This window comes from Halteromyces radiatus (genome assembly GCF_025201355.1).
Source record: "Halteromyces radiatus strain CBS 162.75 chromosome Unknown BX664scaffold_2, whole genome shotgun sequence".
NCBI classification, from domain to species: Eukaryota; Fungi; Mucoromycota; class Mucoromycetes; order Mucorales; family Cunninghamellaceae; genus Halteromyces; species Halteromyces radiatus.
The window spans coordinates 1,911,308-1,936,072 of record NW_026251688.1 but is presented as its reverse complement, the minus strand read 5'-3'; the positions used below and the strand labels follow the sequence as shown (position 1 = coordinate 1,936,072).

The 24,765-nt window shown below is 34.5% G+C and overlaps 11 protein-coding genes across 11 annotated transcripts; 9 read left to right on the top strand and 2 right to left on the bottom strand.

Moving 5' to 3' along the window:
* Positions 1-848: 848 nt before the first annotated feature.
* On the top strand, positions 849-1,241 carry BX664DRAFT_258334 (uncharacterized protein; the record flags this gene model as incomplete). The annotated part of the gene is made up of 2 exons (XM_051540545.1): positions 849-1,002; positions 1,078-1,241. The coding sequence occupies 2 exons, from the start codon at positions 849-851 to the stop codon at positions 1,239-1,241; spliced, it is 318 nt and encodes a 105-aa protein (XP_051403114.1).
* Positions 1,242-2,167: 926 nt separating this feature from the next.
* On the top strand, positions 2,168-5,228 carry BX664DRAFT_311781 (uncharacterized protein; the record flags this gene model as incomplete). The annotated part of the gene is made up of 6 exons (XM_051542584.1): positions 2,168-2,357; positions 2,423-2,560; positions 2,642-2,749; positions 2,818-2,879; positions 2,964-3,134; positions 3,216-5,228. 6 exons carry the CDS (start codon positions 2,168-2,170, stop codon positions 5,226-5,228), a joined length of 2,682 nt encoding a protein of 893 aa, XP_051403113.1.
* Positions 5,229-6,103: 875 nt separating this feature from the next.
* Positions 6,104-7,775, top strand: BX664DRAFT_325097 (uncharacterized protein). Its single transcript, XM_051543953.1, has 3 exons — positions 6,104-6,406; positions 6,481-6,538; positions 6,608-7,775. The coding sequence occupies exons 1-3, from the start codon at positions 6,266-6,268 to the stop codon at positions 7,660-7,662; spliced, it is 1,254 nt and encodes a 417-aa protein (XP_051403112.1). The 5' UTR covers positions 6,104-6,265; the 3' UTR covers positions 7,663-7,775.
* A 71-nt stretch (positions 7,776-7,846) lies between these two features.
* BX664DRAFT_346906 (uncharacterized protein) lies at positions 7,847-8,315 on the top strand (the record flags this gene model as incomplete). Its single annotated transcript, XM_051547537.1, has 4 exons — positions 7,847-7,862; positions 7,946-7,995; positions 8,051-8,195; positions 8,254-8,315. 4 exons carry the CDS (start codon positions 7,847-7,849, stop codon positions 8,313-8,315), a joined length of 273 nt encoding a protein of 90 aa, XP_051403111.1.
* Positions 8,316-8,940: 625 nt separating this feature from the next.
* Positions 8,941-12,946, top strand: BX664DRAFT_356186 (uncharacterized protein). The gene is made up of 8 exons (XM_051547866.1): positions 8,941-9,199; positions 9,267-9,326; positions 9,395-10,458; positions 10,521-10,601; positions 10,673-10,788; positions 10,862-11,055; positions 11,115-11,978; positions 12,053-12,946. Exons 1-8 carry the CDS (start codon positions 9,002-9,004, stop codon positions 12,845-12,847), a joined length of 3,372 nt encoding a protein of 1,123 aa, XP_051403110.1. The 5' UTR covers positions 8,941-9,001; the 3' UTR covers positions 12,848-12,946.
* A 462-nt stretch (positions 12,947-13,408) lies between these two features.
* On the top strand, positions 13,409-14,283 carry BX664DRAFT_325092 (uncharacterized protein). The gene has a single exon (XM_051543952.1). It carries the CDS (start codon positions 13,438-13,440, stop codon positions 14,173-14,175), a length of 738 nt encoding a protein of 245 aa, XP_051403109.1. The 5' UTR covers positions 13,409-13,437; the 3' UTR covers positions 14,176-14,283.
* BX664DRAFT_325091 (Alpha/Beta hydrolase protein) lies at positions 14,280-16,200 on the bottom strand. The gene is made up of 6 exons (XM_051543951.1): positions 15,991-16,200; positions 15,716-15,929; positions 15,331-15,649; positions 15,103-15,266; positions 14,653-15,005; positions 14,280-14,533 (listed from the first exon to the last, which is right to left on the bottom strand). Exons 1-6 carry the CDS (start codon positions 16,097-16,099, stop codon positions 14,436-14,438), a joined length of 1,257 nt encoding a protein of 418 aa, XP_051403108.1. The 5' UTR covers positions 16,100-16,200; the 3' UTR covers positions 14,280-14,435.
* A 321-nt stretch (positions 16,201-16,521) lies between these two features.
* Positions 16,522-19,037, top strand: BX664DRAFT_377996 (uncharacterized protein). Its single transcript, XM_051548806.1, has 9 exons — positions 16,522-16,787; positions 16,845-16,928; positions 16,992-17,085; positions 17,189-17,487; positions 17,576-17,855; positions 17,941-18,249; positions 18,350-18,445; positions 18,506-18,717; positions 18,787-19,037. Exons 1-9 carry the CDS (start codon positions 16,532-16,534, stop codon positions 18,948-18,950), a joined length of 1,794 nt encoding a protein of 597 aa, XP_051403107.1. The 5' UTR covers positions 16,522-16,531; the 3' UTR covers positions 18,951-19,037.
* On the bottom strand, positions 19,022-20,041 carry BX664DRAFT_325089 (NO signaling/Golgi transport ligand-binding domain-containing protein). The gene is made up of 5 exons (XM_051543950.1): positions 19,890-20,041; positions 19,746-19,834; positions 19,496-19,680; positions 19,295-19,419; positions 19,022-19,224 (listed from the first exon to the last, which is right to left on the bottom strand). The coding sequence occupies exons 1-5, from the start codon at positions 20,007-20,009 to the stop codon at positions 19,114-19,116; spliced, it is 630 nt and encodes a 209-aa protein (XP_051403106.1). The 5' UTR covers positions 20,010-20,041; the 3' UTR covers positions 19,022-19,113.
* A 1,241-nt stretch (positions 20,042-21,282) lies between these two features.
* BX664DRAFT_325085 (uncharacterized protein) lies at positions 21,283-22,434 on the top strand (the record flags this gene model as incomplete). Its single annotated transcript, XM_051543949.1, has 2 exons — positions 21,283-21,562; positions 21,641-22,434. Coding segments are annotated over exons 1-2 (845 nt in total), but the record flags the coding sequence as incomplete, so codon positions are not given.
* Positions 22,435-23,956: 1,522 nt separating this feature from the next.
* On the top strand, positions 23,957-24,361 carry BX664DRAFT_257653 (uncharacterized protein; the record flags this gene model as incomplete). Its single annotated transcript, XM_051540514.1, has 1 exon — positions 23,957-24,361. A coding segment is annotated over one exon (405 nt), but the record flags the coding sequence as incomplete, so codon positions are not given.
* Positions 24,362-24,765: the final 404 nt, after the last annotated feature.

The following is a 24,765-nucleotide window of genomic DNA, read 5'->3' as shown; positions in this document are numbered from 1 at the left end:
AAGGTAATCATTATAATAGATCCATATTAAAAAAAAATAATAATATTTATTTACATTTATTTATCGTACAGAGCCAGTGATCATTGAAAATTTGACTCCTTTAATTGTGCAATGTATTTCTCAATCCTGTTTGGCCGTTTTCTTGGGATCTGATGCATGCAAGAATACTACTTTGACTTTGACTTTCTCTACTATGTTTAAAGATGTTGTCCCCGAACTTCAATTGAATCTTTGGCATCAACTCTTTCCATGGTACCATCAAAAGTATATGGAGTAAGTAATAATAATAATAATAATAAATAAAAAGCTATTAGGATCATCACACTCAATTTTTTTTATTTATTTTTTTATTTTTTTTTCTCTTTTTATGATAATGATTATTGTTTAGATGGAAATATCCAAGAATGGAATATATGCAAAAGCATCGATTGGATATCAAAAATGTTATTATAAAGGAAGTTTCTCGTCGCCAAGATGAAAAAACGAAAGAGGTAAGATTCAAATGATGATTTCAATAAACTTTCCATAAAGAAATACTAAACGCTTTATTTTTAAATTTTTTGCAGGATGACCTTTTGCAATATGCAATGGAATATATTCGTTCTAGATCAGACAGTGCAACCATCATCGAGCCGCTTACCAATTATATCCTAATCATGTTCTTTGTCGGTGTGCTTACCACGGTTGGATCCACAATAGGTATCATCAACATGATTACTAAAGATACATCTATGATAAAGGAATTGCTTGAAGAACAAGAACAAGCCTTGGATGACGAAATAGAAGAACAACAACGCACTGGCGTCTTATCGGCCAACGAAGTACCAAAGGACCGTGATGAATTCTTGATGAAAAATGCAGCACATATCTACAGGCGTTTGGTGAAACTCGATAGCTACATTAGGGAATTCTTCAGATATGGCGCACGATCTTTGGCTCATCCACATACAAATATCAGTGATAAGGATATTGTCTTGAAAAGTGGTGCTATTATCCGTCCAGGTAACATTTATCTAATTTTTCCATTATCACATTTTCACTCAATTGGAACTTTTCTTTTTTTTTTTTGGTATATAGGCGAAGAAGTATATGTCAATCTCTGGTCCGTTCATCAACAGGCTAAAAAGGATAATATTGATGACAAGGACATGGAAGAATTCGAACCATTCCGACACGTTGGACAACAAAGACCATCGACAAAGTTGGGTGAAGATTTTATGCTATTTGGAATGGGAAAGTAAGTAGAAACCATGATCATCTATAATAGGTAATCTAACGATTTTTTTTTTTTTTTTTTTTTTTTTTACAAACTCACTGTACTTATGGGCCAATCAGACGTGCTTGTCCTGGTAAGATTAGATGATCCAACATTATTATTATGAAATATTATAATGTTTAACTAATAACTTTTTTTTTTTTGACAGGTCGTTGGTTTGCTATTCATCAAATAAAAGGAATTATCACATGCTTGATAAGAAACTACAATATAACTGCTATGGAATCAAACGGAGGCATCTCAATTGAAAGACGTGTATCAAAATCTATTTAATTTGTATTATTTATGTTATTTATCTTTTACCCAGTTTTATACTTTTCACACAAGCAATAAAAGCTCTTTTTTTTATCATATAATATTTGTGATTCCGCTGCTTTCTATTTTTCTTTTTTGGGATTTTGAATGTGGTGGTGATTACTCATTGAATCAAATAGATTTGTCTTAATTAAAGATATAAGAAGGATTTTCTTTCTATAAATATAAAAAATTTGCTATATTTATTCATTATTTTGCCTATGAATCAGAGGTTAGCAATCGTCGATCAAAGAAGAAGAGAAGAAAGTGAATAACCAATCAATGGTCAGTAAATTCAATGTGACGGCGGACGTGAAATCAAAAACGTTCATATTTTTGATTTTCTTTTTCTTTCACTTTATTCGTCCCCCTTTCTTTTCCCTTTTTTTTCTTTTCATTTATTCATTCGTTCTTTTTTTTTCCTACTCGATGTTGCCGTTCCAACAACCGCAACAGCAGCAAGAACAACCACAGCCGCAACAACGACAACAACAACCAGACCAATCTTCTCCCGGTAATAATCTCAATCAATACAATGCTTTCGGATTCAACAATGTCAACTTTGGTAATCCTGTGAATTTCAATAATGGTTTGGGTATGAACGAATTCGGTTTAGAACAAGGTGTTGGTCTTGCGATCTCGCACGCTAGTCCTGGTTCAGTCATACAACCTCAGGGAATAGCTTCATCACAACAATCTCAACAACCATTCTCTCCAACTGTAGCTACACAACAGTCTAACACCGTGTATTCTCCTCAAAACCTTATGCTACAAAACGCTGGACCTGGTAAGAAGAAAAAGAAAACCAAGTAAAAGAAGAATTGTAACTCACCAGTTGTGTATATTATCTAGTGAATGTTGCAGCTTTACAAGCTCAGTTTCAGCAAGGAAGGGCAATGTATCATGCAAACGCTATGGCATCAGGCAATCCTCAAGGTCTCTTATACCAACAACAACAAGCTGCTGCCGCTGCTATGGCTATGAATAGAAGTAAGTTTAGAATATGTTTATATTTCGAAATGTTTTTTTTTTTTTTTTTGTTACGAAACAGGTTTATTTGTGTTCTTATAGTTAGACAGCAATCACCAAGTTCACCTAGTTCTGTTCATCACACCGCTATAGAATCACCTATGGCAGCAAACAGTCCTCAACAACAATCAAGAATGAGTACTGATTTTGGTAAGACTGATGATTTATAAAGTTTAAATAATATAGGAATTGATTTTTAATATTTTACTTTGAAGCAGGCAATCCTTCAATACCACAAACTCAAGGTCAGATCAATGGAATACAACCATCTCCACAAATGGTAAAATCCTGCTATGAGAAAGGAAAAAAAAAAAAGAAATTACCTAGTTTCGCTAATTATAAACTTTTTATTTGAATAATATAGAATCGTGTTATTTCATCTCAAACGGCCAATATCCATGCTTCTCCTTATCTCATGCAACAACAGCAAGTAAAATCCCATCAACAGGAAAATACAACCATGTTTCAAGGTGGTAACAGTTCTCCCGGTACCGCTGGTTCCAATAGTCAATCATCTCCTTACCCGGCAACTCAGGTATTAAAAAGAAAAAAGTTGAGTCATATTGAGGAAATTACATAAATGATATTCACACCTATATTTTCATATGGTAAACAGGATATACGACTGCCTCAACAACAACAACAACAACAACAGCAACAACAACAACAACAACAACAACAACAACAACAACAACAACAACAACAACAACAACAACAACAACAACAACAACAACAACAACAACAACAACAACAACAACAACAACAACAACAACAACAACAACAACAACAACAACAACAACAACAACAACAACAACAACAGCAGCAACAGCAGCAACAACAACAACAACAACAACAACACCAACCATCAATGCAGAACCCGTCTCCTTCCCCTAGACAAACAAATGATATCAAAGCGATACCAATACAGCAACAGCAACAATCAAGCCAACAATTACGAACGGAGAACATTGGAGACCAACATCAATCCGTGAATGAAGTCAAATCAAACCAATCACCAATGTCATCACAGCAATCAGTAAATGACGAAACTGCTGGACAGGAACAGGATAAAATGAATGTAGCTCAAAATAGTGAAACAACACAAGAACAAACGTCGTCGATAACACCAGAACGTAACCCGCCTTTGATTACTTATGTACCTAAAACACGAAACGTAGAAACTTATGGTGGTGTCGATTTGAAGTATTTTGACAAATTTGAGATCAAACCCATGGTGGCTCAATTACCAGAACTAGGTGCGGTTGATGTTCATGCTCTGATCATGTCTCTGAAGTCTGGAATGAAAATGGAAGTGGCCAACGCTCTGAATACATTGACAATGCTCACGGTACACACACCTGTGTCTCTTGCTCACTGCGATGATCTATTGGATGTACTATTGGATATTTTGGATCAAGATTTTTTCGGCTATAAATCAAAGTCTTTTTCGAATGATGATAATGATAGAAATATTGCGACAGATACAATCTCTTCTCCGTCTTCACAAAGACGATCCAGTATACCAGATCAAGTACAAGTCAATTACGCTGATCTTTTCGACATGTCATTGGATGAAATGAAAAGCTTGATTCATATGTTAGAGGATTCAACATCGGAAATATGGACATCTCTCAGAGAACGGTGCTTGTGTATTCTCAATTTACTACGCAACTTTTCATTTATCCCAAACAATCTGGAGTACTTGGCGAACCATCGGCGGTTTGTGGACACTTTACTCAAACTATTGAACTACACACGTGGTATCAAGGATGAAGACTGGGATGACTCTCATAGAGACCAAGCTTGGTTTGTGGGTGTGCGGCGGATGGATACATTGGATCATCGCAAAAGTGTATTGATGATCTTTTCTAATATTGCGGTCAGTCTCAAGGTACACGACATATCAGTAGCAAGGGCATTTGTTCGACTGATTCATGACTTTTTGACGCATGGTCCTGATACTTATTACTCTCTGTTGGCAATTGAAACTTGGGCAAAGATTGCTGTGGGATATGAAAATCAACATGTTTTTTCGGCTCTGGTGAATAGCGATCCTGAAGTGGAATTCCCTTGGATGGAAGCGATTTGGACAGAATTGACGGCAGTAATTCGAAAGGATTTCTTTATTGCTGATGGTCGGGTACTTGGCAATATCACTATGGGACAACTGGCCACTCTAGAAATGGTGATGATGGGATTATACGATATCAATATGATTGTAGACAAGGCATCATTCAAGGATCGATTACTTTTGTGCGACAAGAGTGCACCCATGACAATTTTACGACTCAGTATCACATTAGGCGAAAGTGGCAATCAACATTTCTCAGTGGTAACTCGACGTGGAATGGAATTGATTCGCGGTTTACTCTGTGGTGGTGATGGTGTACGGACCAGACGAACAGATCCTCTGATACGTGGTATTAACAGAACTGATCACAAGAACTCTGATACTGCATCTCCTTCAACCTTATTATCCCCTTATGCTCATCAAGTACTGGATGTGACAAGTATACGTGAAAAATTGATGATGGCTTTGCTAAAACCTTCGACAGATAGTGAAGTGTTGATGGATTTAGTGGAACTTTTAGATTTAATAGAAAATGATTTTTTTGCTTCAATAAAATAAAAAGACGTTTTTTTTTTTTTTTTTGATCACAAAAATGTCACTAATGGATACCTTGATTTTGATTGGTAGTTACATGTGCACTCCGAAGCGAACAAGAAAAAAACTTTTTTTTATCTTATTTCGTTATGAATAGGAGTTGTCTCTTTCTTTTTTCTTTGTCACGAATCAACAGTCCTACGAATATTCCTGCAACCTTTCGCCATTGAACAAAGTAGTTACTGAAACTTTAGGTAAGTTACGCTATGAGACCAAAAATATACATATATTAAAAAGTAATTTGAAAACAAAGGTCATTGACATTGATTGTTTTTTTTTTCTGTTTTCTTTTTTTTTTTTTTTTTTTTTTTTTGAAAATAGTGCTTCTCCCTCTCTTCCTTTATTTCCCTCTGTGTGTTTATATCTTATTTTATTCCGTCATGTTTATCAAAAGTGAAGAGGTTGGTGCAGAAGCTTTTCCTACTGTTCAACAGCAACGTGAAGATACTTGCCGAGAAACAGTCAATCAAACAGAGTCAGCGACCAGAACAACGGACGAATCTCTTATCAAGAAAGAACAAGTTGAGACCATAGTTGTCAACAATACAGCAACTTCAGATACACCTTCTTCCACAAGTACGACTACTTCAGGGCCAGCTTATAGTACAGAACAAGTACCCATGTCTTTACCTTTACAAGATGATCTTTGTCTTACAGCAATGGAAGCCACCATACAGAGTGTATTTGATGCTTTGAATGTTCTAAGCCAACAACAACAACAACAACAACAACAGCAACAACAGCAACAACAATCGAAGCAACAACAACAACAACAACAACAACAACAACAGCAACAGCAACAGCAACAGCAACAGCAGCAGCAGCAGCAACAATCACAATCAGAATCACCATCGTCATCTTTGGAGTCTGGGTTACAAACATCATCGTGTTCTGCTAGTAATAACTCTATATCGGCAACAAGTTCTGAGTCAGCAACCACTCTTTTGGCACAAATATCCGTCCCTTCCTCCACTGTGGCTACAACCGTACCAACTACTACCATGCAACTATCTCCTCGAACGGGAACGTTTGATGGTCTCAGTCAAGGTAATGCATACCCTGTGATGACTCCTCAACCTATCACCGAAACTCCAGAGTTGTCACCAGCCGAAGCTTTGAAGCAACAAATGATCAAGCAAAAGGTAAACAAAAATAGGTCTCTAACAATTCATTAATCTTTTATTATTGTCATTATTATTGTCATTATTATTATTAGATCCGTGATGAAAATAGAACAAGAAAGCAACGGTGGCGGGTGAACAATGAAGAACGAAGTAAGAACAACATAAAAGAAATAGTAGATTACATATATTGATGATCTCTTTTTTTTTTTATAATTTTAGACAAGGACAATGATTTGCGATGCCGAGTTAATAAACGTGCGCAAAAGTTATTTGGGATGGAACCTTCGGAACACAAGAAAAAATGGGTGGAAGAAGAATTTGAACGACGTCGAGCCAAAAGACAAGAAAAAGAACGACGTAAGCAAGCAGTGAACGGTGCTTTGGCAGCTACACATCCTACTTCCTCTACATCAATGCCAGATGATTCTGATTCAGCTACGATCTCACAGCTTCAACACAAGTTACTCCAACACTATCAAAGTTTATTTGGAATGGATCAACAAGACTCGGAAAAGACAAAAAACAGCACAGCTGCACTGGTGGCAGCATTACAAAATCCTCAGTTATTACAACTCTCTCAACTCTTAGCTCAAACAGTAACAGCAGCAACGGCAGCACCAACAATACCTCAACCACCACATACGTCAACGTCATCTTCGTCACCAACATCTGCATCATCATCTCAACAACAGCAACAATCTTTGGGAACGATTATGGCACCTAATAATGACATATCAAACGAAACTACTGATGAAACATCTTCGACATTCATGTCTTTACCACATTATACTCAGCTGGTGACCGATAATAATAAAGGTGATGAGAACAACAACAATAATGACAATATGACAAAATCTTCAGAAAAAGATATGGATCAGATGGAGCTGGATCAAAGCAAGATTGATTTGGCAGCTGCTGAAATTATGAAACAATTCACTTCTCAGGGTCTTGGATCTACTCATCGTTTGGATCAAGTTGGTTTGACAGACGAATCATCAACAACAAACAATGTAACGAATTCATCATCATCATCACCACCGTCATCAACATCACCTTCATCGACTGCAGTCTCATCCTCAACTTTGACGACATCTGATAATCATCCATCCACAACAGCAGTATCGACATCATCATCTGCAACAGAGGATACAGTAATGCAAGATGTAGAAAATGAAGATATCAAGAAAGAACAACAAGGTTCAGAAAAAAAGAATGATTATCCAATGGATGCTGTGATGACTTTGATGGAGCTGAATGCTGGATGGCGACCATAAATGGATTCTCTCACTCGACTTCTTATTGAAAGTTATTATCATTATTGTTTTTATTTATCAACGCATATTCAAATCTACTTTTTTTTTTTTTTTGTTTTTTCTTCCTTTTTTTTATTTTATTATTTATATCAACTTTTATGTCCAAATCAAATAAACTGTTATTCCTTTTTTACTACAAAAGTTAATGCGGGAATTGAATCGTAAACTAGTTTTTGAAATTTTTCATTCATACCTTTCCTTTTTTTTCTTTTTTTTTTTTTTCTTTTTTTCTTTTCTATACTAGCCATGGCACAGCAACCGTTACGGAGTCAAGTCATTGCTTTATATAAACAAGTAATGTATATATAATATTATATAGATATCTTACTTTTATTTTATTTTATTTTAGTTAACATACCTCGGACGAGAATATCCAGCAGGTTATCACAACTTCTTTCGACCCAAGTTGAAGGCAGCTTTTATGAAGAAAAAGGATCTTACAGATGAACAAGAAATCAAAAAAGCTATTGCTTTAGGAGAATATGTGTGTAAAGGTAAAAAAAAAAAAAAAAAAAAAAAAAAAGGGATGATATTTACTTTATATATTTGTAGAACTAGAAATGATGTATTATTTACGAAAATATCGGGCGATGCGTAAACGTTATGTAGAATAGCATGTGTCCTTTTGCCATATGTTTTGGATGAAGCACTTTGGGTAGTTTTGTTACACAAGTCGTCTCACCGATAAATTACATGCCTGGTTTATTGGCATCTCATCAAATTTACACCTTAATTTTAGAGTGTTTTCAGAAGTTTTTTGTCGGTTCACAAGAAAATAGTTTCGTGATATTATAAAATAAAATATCCATCTTTTACCAAAATGAATTTTACATTACCACTTTTTCAGATTATTGCTCCAGAGAGTATGTCAAAATACATTGATTGATGATTGATGATGATGATACAGTATTAGTTAAAATAAATATAAAAAAAGAATGGATATGATGACTAAATATATATATATATATATATATTTCTATTATTCAAAAATCTCTTATACTCAAATGGAACTACTACCACTCCTTTTCTTCCTGTATTCAATTTGGATTATGCGACTATACTTTTTTCTTCTTGTCATTTATTTTCTATCCTTACTATATCTTATTTCCTATTTTTGCGACATCTATATTTTTGAATTCCGTCAATTGATCCCCTACCCCTTCTCTTTTTGTATATTATATCATTTTCTTTATTTTTATTTTCTTCCTTTCCTTCTTCTCTTTTTATTCTATTATATATATATATATATATATATAAATAAACTTTATATTTTGACGCCTCTTTCAAGGCTTAGTTAGTCATGACTCAATGTTCTCCATCCATTACTGATAGTTCTCGTGAATCAAAGTCAAAGCATTTTTTACACAAGTTTCTTTCCTCTACTTCCCCTCAACCTTATTCATACGACAATACAAATAATTCTTCTGCTATTACTTCTCCTACAACAACAACAACAACAAAAATATCAACAGCAACAATTGCATCCGACGATACTCATGTAAGTAAACCATTGTTTATATATATAGGTATATATTATTTGTAATCTCATCATTCGTACATAATAGAAAACGACAAGTAAAAAGAACAAAAGCATTGGAAGACGACTATTGAAAAAGTTTACAAAGGTATAATGATAAATATTGAATATGGGATACATTAGACTAATCATTCCTTTCTTTTTTTTTTTTTGTAGCCGGGTTACCAAGTTCAAACTGTCAATACCCCTCCTGTTTATAATAATGGCATAAATGATCAAACAAAATTCAACAATAATCTATCAATACAACATCAGCAACAGATCAAAGCTCAACGACGACGATCCTCTACTATGCCTTCAACCGTTCAATCACCCATCATTACACCAGAAATAACTACTAAAACCTTTACAACAGAACATGATGATACCATTCAGTCGGCATTGATAAGCGTGTCAAACAATAATAACAATGATGACGATGATGATGATAATAACAGCAGTAGTGATGAATCATTTGTGGACGCGTCTGAAGAAATTGATTCTGGGTCAAACAACAACAAAAGAGCAAGCCTTACTCAACGATTAAGTGCCGGAAGATTCAGTAGTGCTGGCGGATTAGTGGTAAATATGCATCCCTCATTACGTGGCTATCGTAATAGTTGTACAAATAGCATTATGCAGCAACAACAACGTTTAAAATCGGCTTCTCCTCCTGATGAAGATTTAACCAAGGCTATGCTGGAATGGAAACGCAAAAGTGATAGTGAAAATATGGTGAACAAACGGATCAGTGTATATAGTCAACTTGCCAATATCGATACAACGACAACGATGGAATTACCTCTCTCACCAGCTGCAACACTACTTACAGATCCAGATGTACAACAAGATAACGACGATGATGATCATAGTACTGAATTATCAAAGGAAGCCAAGGAAGCATCAAGAGCACGTGCCGAAGATATTTTGATGGGGAACAATCATGAAACTACTCATTTACAGCACCAACCTCCAACACCTCCTTCATCTCGACGATCTCATGGAAGATCACGTTCAATCAAGGCTCTTTCTGAAATGTTTTCAAAATCATTGGATGAAGCATGGAATAACTCATTATCATCGGAACAATTAGTGGAACAAGTCCGTGATCCTCGGTTATCTAATGCATGGACTCGACCACTTCATCTCTCTGTCAAGGCTAAGGAAACTGCAAAACGAATATGGGATGGTGATCATTCATTTATGCCTGCTCATCGCGTAGCAGAATGGTTGGGTCAAACGTAATAGACAAAAAAAAAATACAAGTTGATATTGACTCCTTTACAATTTATTTCCAATCTAGAAATCAACTCAATGCAGAAACTTTGGTATGTTATATGGACCTCTTTTACTTTACAAACATGCAATTGGATAGTGCATTCAGGTAATTTTATTATTTTCAAAGTGATCCATCATTTTATAACTTCCTTTTTTTTTTAAAAAAAAAAAAAATAGAAAACTATGTAGTAAATTATATTTTAAGGCTGAAGCTCAACAAATCGATCGAATTTTAGAAGTCTTTGCTCACCGGTATTGGGATTGTAATCCACAATCACTATTTACGTGTGCAGGTAAGTACTTGATAAGATAAAAAAAAAAGAAAGGGATGTGATTAAAGATTTTTACTTTTTTTTTCTTTTGTAGATGTTGTTTATGCTGTTGTCTACTCGATTTTACTGCTCAATACTGATTTACACGTGGCAAAGGGGAACCATCATCGAATGACGAAACAAGAATTCATCAATAATACCATGATGGCCGTCCATGCTCAAATCCGCCAACATCCTGAAATTGATTTTTCTTCTCATTTTAATACTGACATGGAACATTACCTTAAAGTAAGTGAAACATTTTTTATAATAACGAAAGTACTAACTATCATATTTATTCATAATAGGATTTGTATATCTCGGTCAAGAACTACCAAATCTTACAACCATTATCGGATGGAAACTCAACAACAGCAAAGGGAACAGGTTTACGTCATGTGGTCAGCTTGAAACGAGGAGTCAACTCTATTATCCGACGTGCAGGACGTGAAAGCATGATGATGATGCCAAATGAAGATACATCGAATATTATATCACGACCGGTCTCGCCTTTATATCCTACATCATCAGTATCAACAACAAGATCATCCTCTTTATCTCAAACGTCTTCACCATTTATTGGTACAACACATAGAATTAAAACATCAACATCAACAGCAAGGCGACTCTCACGATCACTATCAGTCCGGCCCATCTCTCCAGCGACAACAACAACAACAACAAGATACCCCAACAACGCATCATTAACTTCAATAGGATCTTCTACAGTGTCAAGTTTAGATGGATCTGGTATATTGGCGACTGATGATACAACTACAGCAACAACCCATGGCAATCCATCATCGTCATCCTCAACAACATCATTACGCAGCAAACGCAGAACCAGTAGTGTGGCAGTATCATCAACTGTACCATCTGCTTTATTTACTCCTGGTACATTCCTTGATGATTCTCCTTATGCAAAAGAAGGTGTGGTGATGTGTAAGCACTTGTTACAAAGTTCAAATCAAAAGGCCAAATCAAGAGAATGGAAGGAACAACTTATGGTAGTGGATGATGATCAAGGTTTACTTAAATTATATGACCTCCCAGGACATAAACAAGTCGATCGTATGGCTCAAGGATCTTTTGATCTTCTTCGTCCTACTCATAGCCGTAGTTCTAGGCGTCCAATTCAAGGTCCTCTTTCCAGATTTGATCCTTCTTGGAATGTAAGTCATCCAAAAAAAAAAAAAAAAAAAAAAAAAGAACTGTTTGATTCCAAGATGTATTATTTTCTTTTTAGGATTACTTGATATTGACGATCCCATTACATCATACCTTATCTAATGTGCTTCCACCACCAGGCTATAACAAATATCGACCACATGTATTTGCATTACAACAACCAGACGGTGGTGTATACTTGTTTCAAGGCATTTCTTTGGAAGTAGTTGCTTCATGGGTGTTGACATGTAACTATTGGGCAGCACGACAAAGCAAACCTCCCCTCCAAGGTGGCGTGGGCAATATGGATTATGGATGGGGTGATTGTTTGAATAATGTGATTGTGGATTTGGATGCTATTCAAAATGGTGATCGATGGACGGGTCTTACTGTCAGTAATAATGATAACAACAAAGAGGATGATGATCCAGATGCAGTGATGATTTATGATTGGCAACCTCCTATGGCAACAACCTCTGTATCCAGTCCACATGTGGATGATCCGGTAACCCAACTGGCTACACTCAAAACACATCTACATTGGCTCCATGCTGAAATTAACGCACATCGTGACATCAAGACAAAAATGTTGGTCAAGTTTCCACAACGTTGCTTCAATTACAAAAAGGCTATGGCGAACTGGGGAATGAAATCTGCATACTTGCTCGGCGACATTATCAAGTATCAACATTATTGTGATGCTTTGGAAAAATCAATGCAACTTGAAAATTCTTCTAGTACATCTTTGTACGTGGCTGCTGATGGATCTACTGAAGTACTTGTTTCAACTGGTGGTGCTTTGGATCATGTGCCTATCATTGGTTTCAACAATATGGATCTCATCAAGGAAATTGAAACTGAATTGGAGTTCTAATGATCTTTTTTCTTATGATTATTGGTGTTTATTATTTATCCTTCTTTATTATTATATCATTATTATTACTTACTAGCTTACTTACTTACTTCTAGTACCATTATTATTATTACTATTATTATTATTACTACTATTATTATTATTATTACTGTTATTATTATTATTATTATTATTATTATTATTATTATTATTATTATTATTATTATCACTATTGATGATTTTTCTTTTGTTACCAGTATCTTTACCGTTCCTCCTTCAATCTCTATATCTATTTTTTTTTTCAATAAAAATCTCATTCTTGACTGAACTCTATCTCCCTATTTTTATGCCTTGGCCATTTATCGGCAAGATTCATTGTCATTATTATGGATAGGCGTCATCCTGTCACGGTTATGAAAAAACAAATGGATCAAAATAGTATAAAGTTTGTGGCAGGATGATCCATGCCGATAATTTATAACTCCGGGTTTCCTGCCTTTGGTGGCTGAGGAGTTTGTGTCATCTCTTTTTTTTTTTGGTTGTGAAAACCTGTACAGATACATTCTTTTGCTCTTCCCTATTCTTTTTTTTTTTTTTTTCCTTCCACCACCATGATGCGAATTTTTTATGCCAGTCAAAGGTCATTTCATCATGCAGCTACACAATATCAATATACTCGAACAGCATTACGACGATTGAAGAAATCGGATTTGGTTGCTTTGGCGGATCAACATCAGTTGGATGTGTCTGGAACGAAGAATGAACTCATTGATCGTTTGGTGACATCGTCGTCCTTCTCCACACTTCAATCGAATACAACAGATCCAAGTTCCCATATTTCTGACAAAGATAAGGTGAATGAGGATGAAGGATATGATCGACAATGGGTGGAAGCGTTTGATCTCAAAGTCAGTAATCGTACCAGTGCACGTCGACAACCCAGCCAAAATTCACCTATCATGTCATCACCATCCGAATCATCATCAACACATCCGGCCTATGTTCATCAATCGTTAGGCGGATCATCTACAACATCCACACCTGTACGACCGACCATCACCACTTTACTGCCAACAGATAATAATAAGAACGATAGTGTGGATATGGATTTTACCGACCCAGAGATCAATCAACAATGGGTCAAGGCATTTGATCAACGTGTGAAATCTAGTAGGACCAAAAGAAGAGAGATATTGGATCCCATTGTGGAACAACAACAACAACAACAACAACAACCTCCTTCATCGAACATAGTAGTAGACAAGGCTATTGGCATTTCGTTGGTTTTATGGTACTTTTTGGGTGAACATGGAATTCAATCGACTTTCTCTTCCCTCTTCTCTTCTTGACCTTCCCATCTCTTTTTAGCATAGATCGATATAGAACTTTTCTTATTCCATCCATCATTCATTTATGTATATCAAACTTCAACTAATAAAACCACCTCTTTACATTTTTTTTTTGTGTATCACTATGTGTATATAGTATTTATTCTTTTTTGATAAAAGATGTGTGAAGGGGAATAAATAAAAAAAATATATATATAATAAATAGATAACTAAAAGAATAAATACAAAACGATATAAATATAAAAGAAACTGATCATCCACTAATGACCATCCAATGGAGGAACATCCAAGAATTCCACAATATCCCGAATCAATGGTTTTTGCATCCTATCTACACCAAAGATACTAGGCATCAAAGCTAATAACAAAAAAAGAAAGAAAAAAAGTAACAAAACTCATTTGCGTTAGGACTCATCTTCTTTTCTTTTCTTTTCTTTTTTTTCTTTTTTTTTTTTTTTTTTTTTTTTTTTTTTTTACCAGTAACACAATGAGCATGATCCATTTTCTTGTATAGACGTACACGAACATCGACTTCATCCCGTTTAGCAGGAGGTAAAACTTCACCAAGCATATTGTACATTGTAGTGGATTGTTCCATAGGTACCGTTAGATCTTTTTCACCGTGTACAAATAGAATACGAGGAGCAAAATCAAGTAGATCTTCAGAATCAGCAAATAGATCACTATGACTTTTGACCAAATGGAATGGAGACTGTTTTCGGAAATTGTCCACTGTGGAGCCCATGACACGACCCATTGCAGAAATCTTTTCCACACCTCTCATTGTTTCATGTTCATAATGAGATTCAATATCATATACACCAGCAAATCTATATACAAAAAAAAAAAAAAAAAAAAGAATCAATATAGAATTCCTTTTTATTTTTATTTTTTTTTTTTTTTTTTTTTGTATTTTATTTGACTTACAATAACAATCCTTCTATTTGAGGCAAGAAATCTTTGCGTCGACTTATATCCACTATAGAATCACCATCCAATTTCTTTTTTGCAGATAATGAGGCATGTTTGGCTTTTTCCACTAGATCAAATAAGACAACTTGAGATGCCAGATGAGCGCCTGCGCTATGACCCTACATAGAATACATTGAAAAAAAGGAGTTATAAAAAAAGTGTGATCATATTCACATGACTTACCATCACATAAATCATATCCTCATCTGCCCCAATATCATTAGCATGATGAAAAGTCCATTTGATAGCTTGACGTACATCTTCATACATAGTATCAACATTCTTGACAGTAGGATATTTTCGATAATCTGGTACAATGACCACATAGCCCAATTCTCGAAGTGTATTAGCCATAGAAGTATATAATAATTTTTGTCCAGAAGCCCATGATCCACCATAAATAAAGATAATCACTGGTCGTTTCCTGTTATTATTCTTGATATCAGGGTGATAAATATCCATGAGACATTGATTAGAAGCATTTGAGTAAACTACGTTCCGACTAGTTAAAAAAAAAAAAAAAAGACAATAAGGATGTTGATATTAAATATTAAGTTGTTGTTATTACCTAACAATGCGTCTAAATTTATCAGTGCCAATTTGCCAATAACGCCAATATAGATAAGAGATAATCATAGGAGTATCCGTGATCCAACTCAAGACATGACTGAATACAATCACATTAACTTTTAAAACACGAGCAGGATTATAAGGTAAATTGAATTCCACGTCTCTTTGAGCATAAAGTAAGTACATTGTCCATGCAATAAAGTATAAGGTTACTATAAAAAGAAGTTCTTAGTAAAAGAATATATAATAAAAAAGAAAAAAAATAATATTTACCAATAAAGAATATCACAAGGGGAAGACATAAAACGGCACATACCACAAGAGCTGGTAAACAAAATAAAGAAACAGATAAGAATAATGTACGAGAATCAAACCAAGCCATGGCTTAAATCTTTCTTTTTTTGTTATTGTTGTTGTTATATTATGTAAGTTAAATTTTATAAATATATATTAAAAAAGAAATAAAAAAAGAAGATAGTGAGAAGAAGAAAAAAAAAAGAAAAGAAAGGAAAAAAAGGATGGTTAAATTGGCGACCCCAAGAAAAAAAAAAAAAAAAAAATAGAAAAAGACCAGTCCACCAAAAAAAAAAAAAAAAAAAAAGGGTTGATATCTCACAAGATGAAACATCATTCATTTAACCATAAAAAAAAAATGTTCTCTGCATAAAGTTTCATCTTCCATTTTTTTTTTTTTTTTTTTTTTTTGATTGTTATTTTCAAATAGTAAGTGCAAAACGGACTATGAAAAATTCGCAGCACCTTTCTTTTTTTTTACTTGTTTTCTATTTCTTTTTTTTTTTTTTTAAACCTTGTCATGTTCAAAAAGCCGGTGACTTCTTTAAAGTCTTTTAGTGCTTTAAGGTCCTCTGATAGAAGACGTTTTCAAACTGAAGCTTATGACGCGTATCCTGAACTTAAAGAACAATGTACTCAACAAAATATTCACGTAATGCCTGATACTCTTCAAGCTGCCAAATTTGTTTCTCATATTGAACGACCTGGTATCATCTACAAAGCAGACGGTAAACCTACATGGTTTAAAACGTTAGATTCTCCTCCTATTCCAACTGGTAAGAAAATAATAAGAATAAAAAACTTTATAGTTATATATATCTCTTTTCTTTTAGTCTATACTTTATGGCGATATCCTACTATATTACCTACACTTTATACTTGGGGTCCAGTGGTTCAAAAACTCATAGAAGGCGCAGGTAAATAAATATATATATATATATATTCTAATTATTAAAATTCAATACTAATATATGAATTAGATCTCATGATTCCTGGATTAGTGAATGGTCCTGATGGTACCTTACCTTCAGTGAAAGAAGGTGACTTGGTGGCGATCACTATCAGAGGTTACAAGTAAGATATATATATATTTCCTTTTTTTTTTTTTTAGAAATTGAATTTATTCTTATTCTTATTCTTATTATTATTTTATTATTACTATTTATTTTTACAATAGATATCCTTTGGCAGTGGGGAAGATGGCAATCTCAAGTTCAGATATCAAGGTACGATCTGGGATGAAAGGAAAGGCGGTTTATGTTTTACATGTTTATCATGACTTTTTATGGGCTATGGGTGATAAATCGGAACCTCCTGAAATGAAAGATATATCTGATGATGAATACATGGAAGAGGAAGATGAAAATGATAATCAACAACAAGATGACAATCAAACAACAGTAGAAGAGATACAACAATCATCTCAAGTCTCTACAACAATGAAGGAAGATACATCTATGAACTATACTACTAGCGGTAATATATATATATATATATATATATATATATCTTTTCTTTTACTAAGCGATATTTTTTTTTTTGTATTTGATTTAAATATATTTAGAAATTGATGATCTGTTGAAAGAATCACTTTATCAAGGTTTATTATTCAAGTTGACTCCAGAAAAGGGGACATCTGTACTTCCCATATCAGCATCCTCTTTATATACTGCATACATTCTCCCTAGTAGACCAAGAAGAGGTGGTTTGGAAGTCGATATCAAGAAATCCAGTTGGAAAAAGGTACAAAAGTTTTTGAAAACAATGGAAAAGACTGGATTATTGAAACTCAAGGAACAACGTGGAGAAACCAATGTCACTACAATCAATTGGTCACATCCAAGGTATGTGAATAAATCAGATGATGAAGATGGAACTCATCCCCTCTTTTTTATTTTATTTTATCTTTTCTAATATTGATTCTTTAAGCTTACAAGGAGTCACGCCATACAAAACTGTGGAAAAGCTGATGTTAGAACAACAACAACAACAACAACATTTATCAACACCATCCTCTATTGAAAACCAACCGACTGGCAAATCTAATACAATCTCGGCAGATACATCTTCGTCCGATCAAATCCAAATTCTCGACATGTACAAACCTATAGGGTCAACTATCCCTCTTTTTGAACTCACAAAGAATGATAAAACAGCCTTGTATTCATCTGTGGAAGTACGACAAATTATATTGGAATATATAAAAGCTGAAAATTTAGTGGATTCCAAAAATCAACGGTAAGTTGAAAACAAAAAATCATAAAATTAACAAACAAACATTTGACTAATTTTACATATATTGATACCCTTTTTTTTATTTTATTTTATTTTATTTTAGTATGATCAATATGAATCCTATATTAACTGATGCTATCTTGAATAAATCAGAATATCAAACTGTGAATCAACTTGGTCGAGATCAAATTGTACAACGGTAATATATATATATAACAAGAAGAATGCGATGTTTGACTGATTGATTGATAATTGATAGATTACTATCGAAAATGCAACCATTCCATTTGGTGACTTTACCGGGAAAGGAACCGATTTTAAGAAAAGGAATACCCAAAGAAATTGAAGTGACACAAGAAATTCGACAAGGACGAAAAACGGTGACTAAATTGACAGGCATGGAATCTTTTGGATTGGAAATTGATGATCTTTGTAAAGAATTGACAAAACTTTGTGCTAGTAGTGCTACTCGTAAGTTTTTTTTTATTTTATTTTATTTTATTTTGATATGGATTAAATCAATTCTATATATAAATATAGATAATCAAATTCATGGTACAAGTCCCAAAGCACCTTTATATGAAATAATGGTTCAAGGTCCACAAATGAAACATGTATCTGAATTGTTATTAAGGAAAGGTGTACCAAAGAAACTCATTATGGTGAACGACAAGACAGCCAAAAAAGGAAAGGGTAAAAAATAGTTTAGTGTAGTTTAGACTTCTTTTTTTTTTACATATATTTTTTAATGTTGTTATTTTGAAATGTAAATAAATAAATAAAAAAAAAACATGTTTTTGTTATTGTTTTATTAATATATATATGCGTGTGTAGTATAGATGATATAAACCAGTGAAGGGGAGAAATCTATTTCAATAATTCTTCACGTTGTAAAACTTCTTTATCCAATTTGATCAAAATAGTAGTTCGTTGAGGGAATCCATCAATAGGTACAGTATGTGCTGTGACTCTTGCAGGCTATTATTAGACAAGAAAAAAAAAGAATCAATCATTGTATCTAATAATGATATATATATATATGACTTACGAATTGATATCCATCTAAGCAAGCTTCTACAATACCAGCTACAAAAGCATTACAATTCAATTGAGATAATTCTTTGGGAACTGAAATATATCTTGTCAAAATTGGATCATTATCAGATATCATATCTATTAAAAACAAAATAAAAATAAATAAATAAAAGGTTAAAATATAATTAATAAGATTATTCAAATTTATACTTGCATTCATCTTCATTTTCTGTGCTTTTTTCCAAGGAATCAGCTTGTTTTCCAAATAAAGACCTCCATACAACATTATGAATAAAATATAATACACCAAGTACACGAGTTTCCCGTTTTGCTACCTTTTCTCTCCATGTTAATAGTTCCAACATGCGAGTACCAACACGATATCCAAATTCATTAAGTCTATATATAAATAAAAAAGATGAGGTTTCTTTCACAACTATAAAAAAAAAAATAGGTTGACTTACTTCCGTTCCAAATCTTGAATACCATTGACACGTTTTTGGGTATATTGAAGCATTTCAGAAAAAAGAAAGGATTGTGCACTAAGACTGACCTAAAAGAAATAAATTAGTTTCATGTTTTTTTTTCTTTGTTATTTATGAACTTACTTCTGCACCACGAGTTTTATTCAAATTACGATCAAGAATAGTTTTTCCTCGAGCAACACGTTGTTCAGTATAAATAGATGAATTTGTTGATAACCTAGGAGTATTTACTGAATCACTCATTTTAATATATTATGTACAAACAAAAAAAAAAAAAAAAAAAAAAAAAAAATGGAGAAGTAAAAGAAAAGATTTGAAACACCGTGATCAGACTGATAGGGATGTAACTTTCTGTCGACGGCTAAATCCGGACTCAAGTCGGGGACTCAAACGAGCCACGTTCAAGCAGGTCGCCCTTTTTTTTTGTGTACTAGTCAATCCTTTTTTCTTTCTTTAACTATACCTAATGATAAACGATACCTCTTCCACACCTTATTATACCCAATGTATCCCAAAGCGTTAATTCACAAACCTGACCAGAAAAGAAGCACCACACCAATACAACAACTCACAAAAGCTGGCTGTATAAAGTATCTCACACAAGCATTTGAATCACGGCTAAGAAAAGAAGTGTCCCCCATTTTGGTGAAGTATTTGACGAAGAACAACAAAACAACATTCGAAGACGTATCAAGTCACGTAAAGGAAACGTATCTCAGAAAACAAAAGGGAAGAAAAACGATATATGGTATTTACAATGATGTAGTAACTGCATACAACGAAGGTAAGTCTTTCTTAATAGTCAGCAAAAGAAAGGAATATTACAATACTGAATTATCTTCTTATTTACTCTAGTCAACAGTAACAAAATAAACCGTGTACAAGTGAAAGCTTCCTTTGACTCTTTGTCCATTGATTATATTCGCCAGTGGAACACGTTTATTGACGAAAATTTGGATGACCGAATAAGAATCTTGTACGAACAACAACAACAACAACGATCATCATCATCGATTAAATACAAATACCTTACAGTATCGTGCCCATGGAAAAATATCTTGCGGTCGGACTTGGACGTAGAAGAGCAACAAATCATTAATGACACGATATCATGTGCAAGCGAAGCAACCACAAACGTAATGATGGACGTGGCTAGTATTGTTAAAATGGATTTACAGACTAGAACCTTGTAAGTAAACTTTTTTTTCAAAAAAAAGAATGTATATATTTCTCTAACCTTTTTTTTTTTTTTTTTTTTTTTTTTTACCGTTCATATATAGTGGATCTGAAGTGAAAATCTTTGATATTGTACCTCAATCAAAATTTACCAAGGAATTAGATGAACCGCTGTGCTTGGCTCCTCCTAAATTAGATGATCAAAAGCGTATCCTGGCAGAATCAATGCTCACTTCAAGTTCGGATCGCAGAATGGTGGATCTATATTCAGCAAATCACCTCACTCGTCTCATCACCTCTATGCAAACTTCTCAAGCCACTTCTTCTTCAGCAATAGCATCTTCATCAACGGCAGTAGACTCCACATCAGCAGTATCAGCGCAAAGTATGGATGACTGGAATTTGGATGCATCTTGTACAAATGGTCTGACGATTACTAAGTTTCCTCCTGGGATGGATAGTCTTCTGGGACCGCATCTTACAACTTTTTCTACAAACATGTTGAATATATACCGTGGTAATATGATACCATATTTATTGGACAAGGCTTTATTGACTCTTCTGCGGTGCCACCTCTCTCCAGTACGGGAACAGCGTTATCAAGAACGGAAGGCAAAGAGGTAAGTCCATCGATTAGATGCCAATCTGAATTGTAAAGTTGTCATTCATTGTCCACTTACACTAAATATGTATTTTAGAGAAGAACCTGACTCAACCCTCAGCAATCGACAGCAATACACTGACAAAATTCTTCCAACAATGATTATTCTGAAACATCGACTTCGCAAGCACATCAGACGACTGGCAAATTTGGAAAAACATAACGACGTTGATAAACACTACAGCATCACCAAAGAAAGTCAAGCTATCGATCGAATTAAGCAACTAATTGCTCACAAGAAAAAGAAGAAGAATATGGACAGCAAACATGACACCACAGATGACATGGAAAATGACGAGGACGACGAGGCGGACGATGTGGATAGCGATATGGAAGATGATGCGGACTTTGTTATGGACAATCTTATCGATGAAGACACCTCAATCCCAAGAAAAAGACTGCGTGCGTCAGTGTCGTCTCCTTCGACTTCGACTACAATTGCGACTACCAACACAACTACTATGACCCCAACAACGCCAACAACGCCAATACCAAAATTAGTAGTCTCAGCATCAGTAACAGAACCGTCAATGAATCGACTGAAGAAATTACGATCCGTTTTGAAATCTCTGCTTTGGAAGAAAGGAATACCATTTGATAGTACACCTCACCAATTGAAGATGAAATACGACAACTTGGACTTCAATGATAATGAAGCTACGGTGGTCATGCAATTATACAAGTTTATATCACCCTATGTTCTACCAAAAACGAATAGCGAAATTGTTGATAATCACCCACTTCTCAACTATCCGCTGGCTCTGCTATTAAATACTATTCTGTACGTCACCAATTACGCCAAATTCTGTAGAAAGCTGGTTCCAAAGGTCAATCCTTCAAAAAACTACGCGGTGTTCCTGAATTCAGATTCTATGTACTATCTATTTTGTTGTCTCAAAGGTAGACAAGGCGGCACCAAGAACGACAAGGCTCCACCTTTCCATGATTTTGGATTCGATATATTCGTTAACGGTGACACCATCTCCAGCTTAACCAAGGCACGTTTATACAAAGATCAAGTTTTTGCAGGCTTTCTGGATCTATCTCATATGCAAGAATTGGCGAAGTCTCGTTCGATGGAGTTCGATTACAGAGTAGGAGTAACAAGTTTTGGTATCGCAAGAATTCAATGCAAGTCCATCATTAAAGATAAAGCCAACAACAGCGATAGTGACGATTACAATAGTGGTGATAACTTACGCAAACAATCTGTATCAAAAGGGAAACGCAAAAGTGGATCGGAAAAGGAGGATTTCAGCAATATGATGAAGGATATTGACAAAAATATCAACAAGGACAATTACGCGATCAAGCAACTTGAAAAACAATTATCGAACGTCAAAGAAGATATTTCAGCCATCACGAAAAAGATCGATGCAAGGAAACCACGGAAAAACAAAAGAAATCGACAAAGTCTGGACAAGACTATCGAAGAAATCAACATAGCTCAGACTCCTACGCAAGATATAGATATTGATGATATTGATGAACCGTTATATTCCTTAATCAATAAGCGGCAAGATATGAAAGTGACACGAGATGACCTACTACGATCTATCGTCAAAGTAAAATGTTCAATTATGGATCATCGAAAAAGAAAGATGAATATATACCAAGACATATTTGGCAGCAGTGACAACAAGGCGATGACACCAACCATTTGTACGACAAAGCCTGATATCGACAGTATTGAAAAGTTTATTGGAATCGATCCTGGATTAGTTACAATGGCTCAATGTGTCGCACTTACTCAAGAACAGGTGAAATATATTCGATCACGTACAACAACAGATCCCGGCAACGCAATGGAAATTGACGATGTTGGCACCATATTCAAGACCAAAGTGAGAAGCATAAAGACGAATCAATTGCGTACCGACTCTGGATTGTCATTATTCTCTCGAACCCTAGAATATCGAAAAAAGTGCAATCACCTCCAAGTAAGTAAAAGAATAAAAAAAAGAAATCGCATCAGAAAATACAACACAATATCTAACTTCCCGTAATATAATAGTGTCAAAAGAATGGAACAAAGTCTGTTCAAAATATCGAAGCTGACTTATCTCGGTCTATGATGAAAACGTTATACAGCAACAATATCGAGAACGAGAAGGAATATCATGGGGTAGGCTTTACTACGCTAACAGCAAAAAAAAAAAAAAATCCCACTCATTTTTTATTCTTTTTACAATTACTATTAAATTAGATCAGTAAGCGTAGTAGACAACCATTACAAGATTTTTATCATACAACCAACTGGCTAAAACGACAACGTAGAACAAGATTGTGTCAAACAGAAAAAGCGTACGCCAAGTCAGCCAAAAGTTTATTAGGAGGTCAGAAGGCAATCTGCTTCTACGGTGATGCTGGACGTGGACACGGATCAAGAATCGGTGGCCATACTCGTGGTAGTCATGATGTTTTTATCGGGAAACTCTCTGAAAAAGCTACAGTGGTGTCTATTGATGAGTATCGTTCTTCAAAATTGTGTGCCTTCTGTCACATGCCCATCATTCATCCTGTCAAGACAAACAAGGACAAATCAAAGAAGATCACCAATTTAGGAACGGTTGTTTGCATCAACCCTGATTGCTACAGCCGGAAGAATGGATATGCCGCCAGAGGACGAGACGAAAATGCTTCTATCAACATAGCAATAATCGGATATGAACAGCTCGCCTTTTGTCAAACAATTAAACAATTCGAAAGATCTTCTCTTCATGCTGGAGGTTTGAAAGGGAAGGTAACACTTGTATAGTGTTGGGCTGTAAGTATCAAAAAAAAAAAAAAAAAAAACAATCCCTCATTATTGATATGTCGATTAACTCATTTTTCTTTTTTTTCAACTCCATCGATGGAAAATAAGTACGCCCGACTGATAGTCATGAAAAAGTTTTATATACAAAAACATTTATAATTTTCTGACAATTATATATATAACATTAATATTAATAAGAAAGATAAAAACAATGTAAAATTAAGAATATAAATAGTTTTCTTTTTAAGTATACATCCTTGATTATATATAAAAGAAAAAGAAAATGGGAGCCAATAAAAAAGGTAACGTTTTACAAAAAATTTAGTGACCCGAATACATTAGAAAACGTTTTTTGTACACTTCCTCCCCTTTTCTCTCCTCCCCCCCTTTTTTTTCTCTCTTCT